Here is a 3,141-nt window from a genome sequence, read left to right as displayed (position 1 = left end):
TAGAAAATAGTATGTTAGTGATACTAATATCTTCTTAAAAGTGATGGGGACCACTGAAAGTGTGAATACAGTTTTACAGGAATTCAGAGGAGAGTGGGATCAGGCAATGCTTCAGCCAAGGGGCATCATCTGATCCTCAAGGAAAGGCAGAGTTTGAATAAGAAGACACTCCACTGAGGGGGTGGAAGGAGGTGGAGGCTATTTCATTCATTCATTTCACCAGGCAGGGGATGGAGTTTTGCTCTTGTTGCCCAGGCTGGAGTAAAATAGTGAAATGGTGGATCCCGGGTCACTGCAATCTCCGCCTCCTGGGTTCAAGCTATTCTGCTGCCTCAGCCTCCCAAGCAGCTAGGATTACAGGCATGCGCCACCACACCCAGATAATTTTGTAGTTTTAGTAGAGACGGGGTTTCACCACATTGGTCAGGCTGGTCTGGAACTCTTGACCAAAAGTGATCCAACCCACATCAGTTTCCCAAAGTGCTAGGATTACAGGCATGAACCACCATGCCTGACCTAAGATGGAAGCTATTTCAACAAGAGACACTGGCCCAAACATTGAGTCCGAGCCAGCAGATCATTTATTTAGGAGGCAAATGAAGACTGAAAGAACACCACGCTGAAAGTGGATAACTAGTTGTGTGACTGAAGAAAGTTCCCCAGTCAGGGTTTCCATTTCCTCCCCTGTGCAATCCAGGTGTTAAGTTCTCATTATTTCTAAGCTTCCTTCTGGTTCTAAAATTCTGTAGAGGTTGGAACAGAATATGATAGTATTTTAAGTCATTAAAGAAAGCTGTAGTCATGGTTTTTTTTTTGTTTGTTTGTTATTTAGTCTTTATTTCATAATCATAAACTTAACTCAACTCTGCAACCCAGCTAGGCTTGGAAGGGAACAAGGAAAACATGGAACCCAAAGGGAACTGCAGCGAGAGCACAGATTTTAGGATATTTCGAGCAAATGGGGTGGAGGGTTGCTCTCCTGAGCTACAGAAGGAATGGTCTGGTGGTTAAGATAAAACACAAGTCAAACTTATTAAAGTTGTCCACAGTCAGCAATGGTGATCTTTTTACTGGTCTTGCCATTCCTGGACCCAAAGCGCTCCATGGCCTCCACAATATTCATGCCTTCTTTCACCTTGCCAAAGACCACGTGCTTGCCATCCAACCACTCAGTCTTGACAGTGCAGATGAAAAACTGGAAACCGTTTGTGTTGGGTCCAGCATTTGCCATGGACAAGATGCAGGGACCTGTGTGCTTTAGGATGAAGTTCTCATACTCAAATTTCTCCCCGTAGATGCACTTGCCACCAGTGCCATTATGGCATGTGAAGTCACCACCCTGACACAGGAGCCCTGGAATAATTCTGTGAAAGCAGGAACCCTTATAACCAAATCCTTTCTCTCCAGTGCTCAGAGCACGAAAGTTTTCTGCTGTCTTTGGAACCTTGTGTGCAAACAGCTCGAAAGAGACACGGCCCAAGGGCTCGCCGTCGATGGCAATGTCGAAGAACATGGTGGGGTTGACCATGGCTGATACTAGAAGGCTCCAGGCGGCGGCGGCATCTGCAAAGCCATCATGGTTTTCTTTTTACAGCATATTGCTGGTCATATCCTTGCTTTATTTAACATCAAGTCTTTGGGAATGCAATAGCTAATTATGACACTAAAACTATAAAAAACAGGATTTATTTACAGCAGTGTTTTTGACAGGATCTCTTAGAAGACTTTGTATAATAAAATAGAAATGTTATACATTAGTAATGTGTACAGTAGAAATTTGAAAGACATACCAGGAGGAAACAAATCATTAGCTATATCTATAAAACAAGAATTAAAGGCTCTAGGAAGATGTACTTATAAATAGCAGGAAAAATGAGGATTTTTAAAAAATAAAATGATTCATTAAATGTAAAAACGAGAGATATTACAGAAAGAAGAATGAAGGAAAGAAAATTTTCATCAAAATTTATGTAATGGTTTGATTATACTGAAAATAAGGACCTTTTGAAGCATGGTAATCATCTATAGTTTTGCCTGAATACGAATAAAATCAGAAAAAAGTGAAACTTTGAACTTGAACTGAAGAAGGACAGGTCTTCTTCCATGCAAAATGATTGAATAGTCTGCCCTAACTACAGTAGTCCATAAAACGATAAATCATTATTATTTAGTACAAATAATTTTCAATCTTAAAAGTATTTTATGGTGTTTGTGTTATTTCTAAGAGGGCAATTTAAATCTACATTTATGTCTTTCTTTTTTTTCATTTTTAATATGAGACAGTGGTCTCACTGTGTTGCCCAGGTTGATCTTGAACTCCTAAACCCAAGAGATCCTCACACCTCAGCTTCCCAAGTAGCTGAGATTATAGGCATGCATCACCATGCTTGGCCCTAAACCGACATTTAAATTTAAATGCAGATCATTTATGGTTTAGCTAAAGTAGCGGTCATTGCTGTGACTTTCTCCAGAGATTATATCTAGGTGTGTCAAATATTGGCCAGGTACAGTGCCTCACTCCTATAATCCTGACACTTTGGGAAGCCTACACAGGAGGATCACTTGAGACCAGGATTGGAAACCAGCCTGGGCAACATAGCCAGATCCTGCCTCTACAAAAAATAAAAATAAAAATAAAAATAAATTAGCCAGATGTGGTGGCACATGCTTTAGTCCCGCTACTCAGGAGGCTGAGGCAGGAGGATCATTTGATCCCAAGAGCTCAATGTTGCAGTGAGCTGTGATCACATCACTGCACTCCAACTTGGGTGACAGATCAAGATTCCAACTCTAAAAAACAAAAAAAAACCTAATAGATAAATAAATCAGTTAGTTAAATCAACCTACATTAAATTAAATTAAAATATTACCAAGGCCACATGTACGTTAATGGCAAAAACCACAATTGCCTATGAATCAACTTAACGTGAAGTATGATGTATTGTACATGTTCTTGCATTCTCTCCTGAACCATGCCTAGGAAGTCTGTTGTTAAAGCTAAAAATGTCGTCATTTCACATTAAAGTGTAGGTTATTGATTTTTCTTGTTTCTTCCCATATTGTCACTGACCCATATCCTGTAAAGCAGCAAAGTGCTTTGACATCAGAAGGTGGGTAAGGATAATAGAAAATCACAAATAT

The 3,141-nt window shown here is 40.0% G+C and overlaps 1 protein-coding gene across 1 annotated transcript; it reads right to left on the bottom strand.

The window, feature by feature from the left end:
• Positions 1-954: 954 nt before the first annotated feature.
• On the bottom strand, positions 955-1,578 carry LOC116547623 (peptidyl-prolyl cis-trans isomerase A-like). The gene has a single exon (XM_032273509.1). It carries the CDS (start codon positions 1,526-1,528, stop codon positions 1,034-1,036), a length of 495 nt encoding a protein of 164 aa, XP_032129400.1. The 5' UTR covers positions 1,529-1,578; the 3' UTR covers positions 955-1,033.
• Positions 1,579-3,141: the final 1,563 nt, after the last annotated feature.

This window comes from Sapajus apella, unplaced genomic scaffold (assembly GCF_009761245.1).
Source record: "Sapajus apella isolate SASKATOON/1434 unplaced genomic scaffold, GSC_monkey_1.0 scaffold3849, whole genome shotgun sequence".
Taxonomy (NCBI): Eukaryota; Metazoa; Chordata; class Mammalia; order Primates; family Cebidae; genus Sapajus; species Sapajus apella.
This window is presented reverse-complemented; position numbering and strand designations above follow the sequence as displayed.

Bases quoted from the DNA above. Each gene is read 5' to 3' on its own strand.
- LOC116547623 (XM_032273509.1), bottom strand. From the start codon at position 1,528: ATGGTCAACCCCACCATGTTCTTCGACATTGCCATCGACGGCGAGCCC.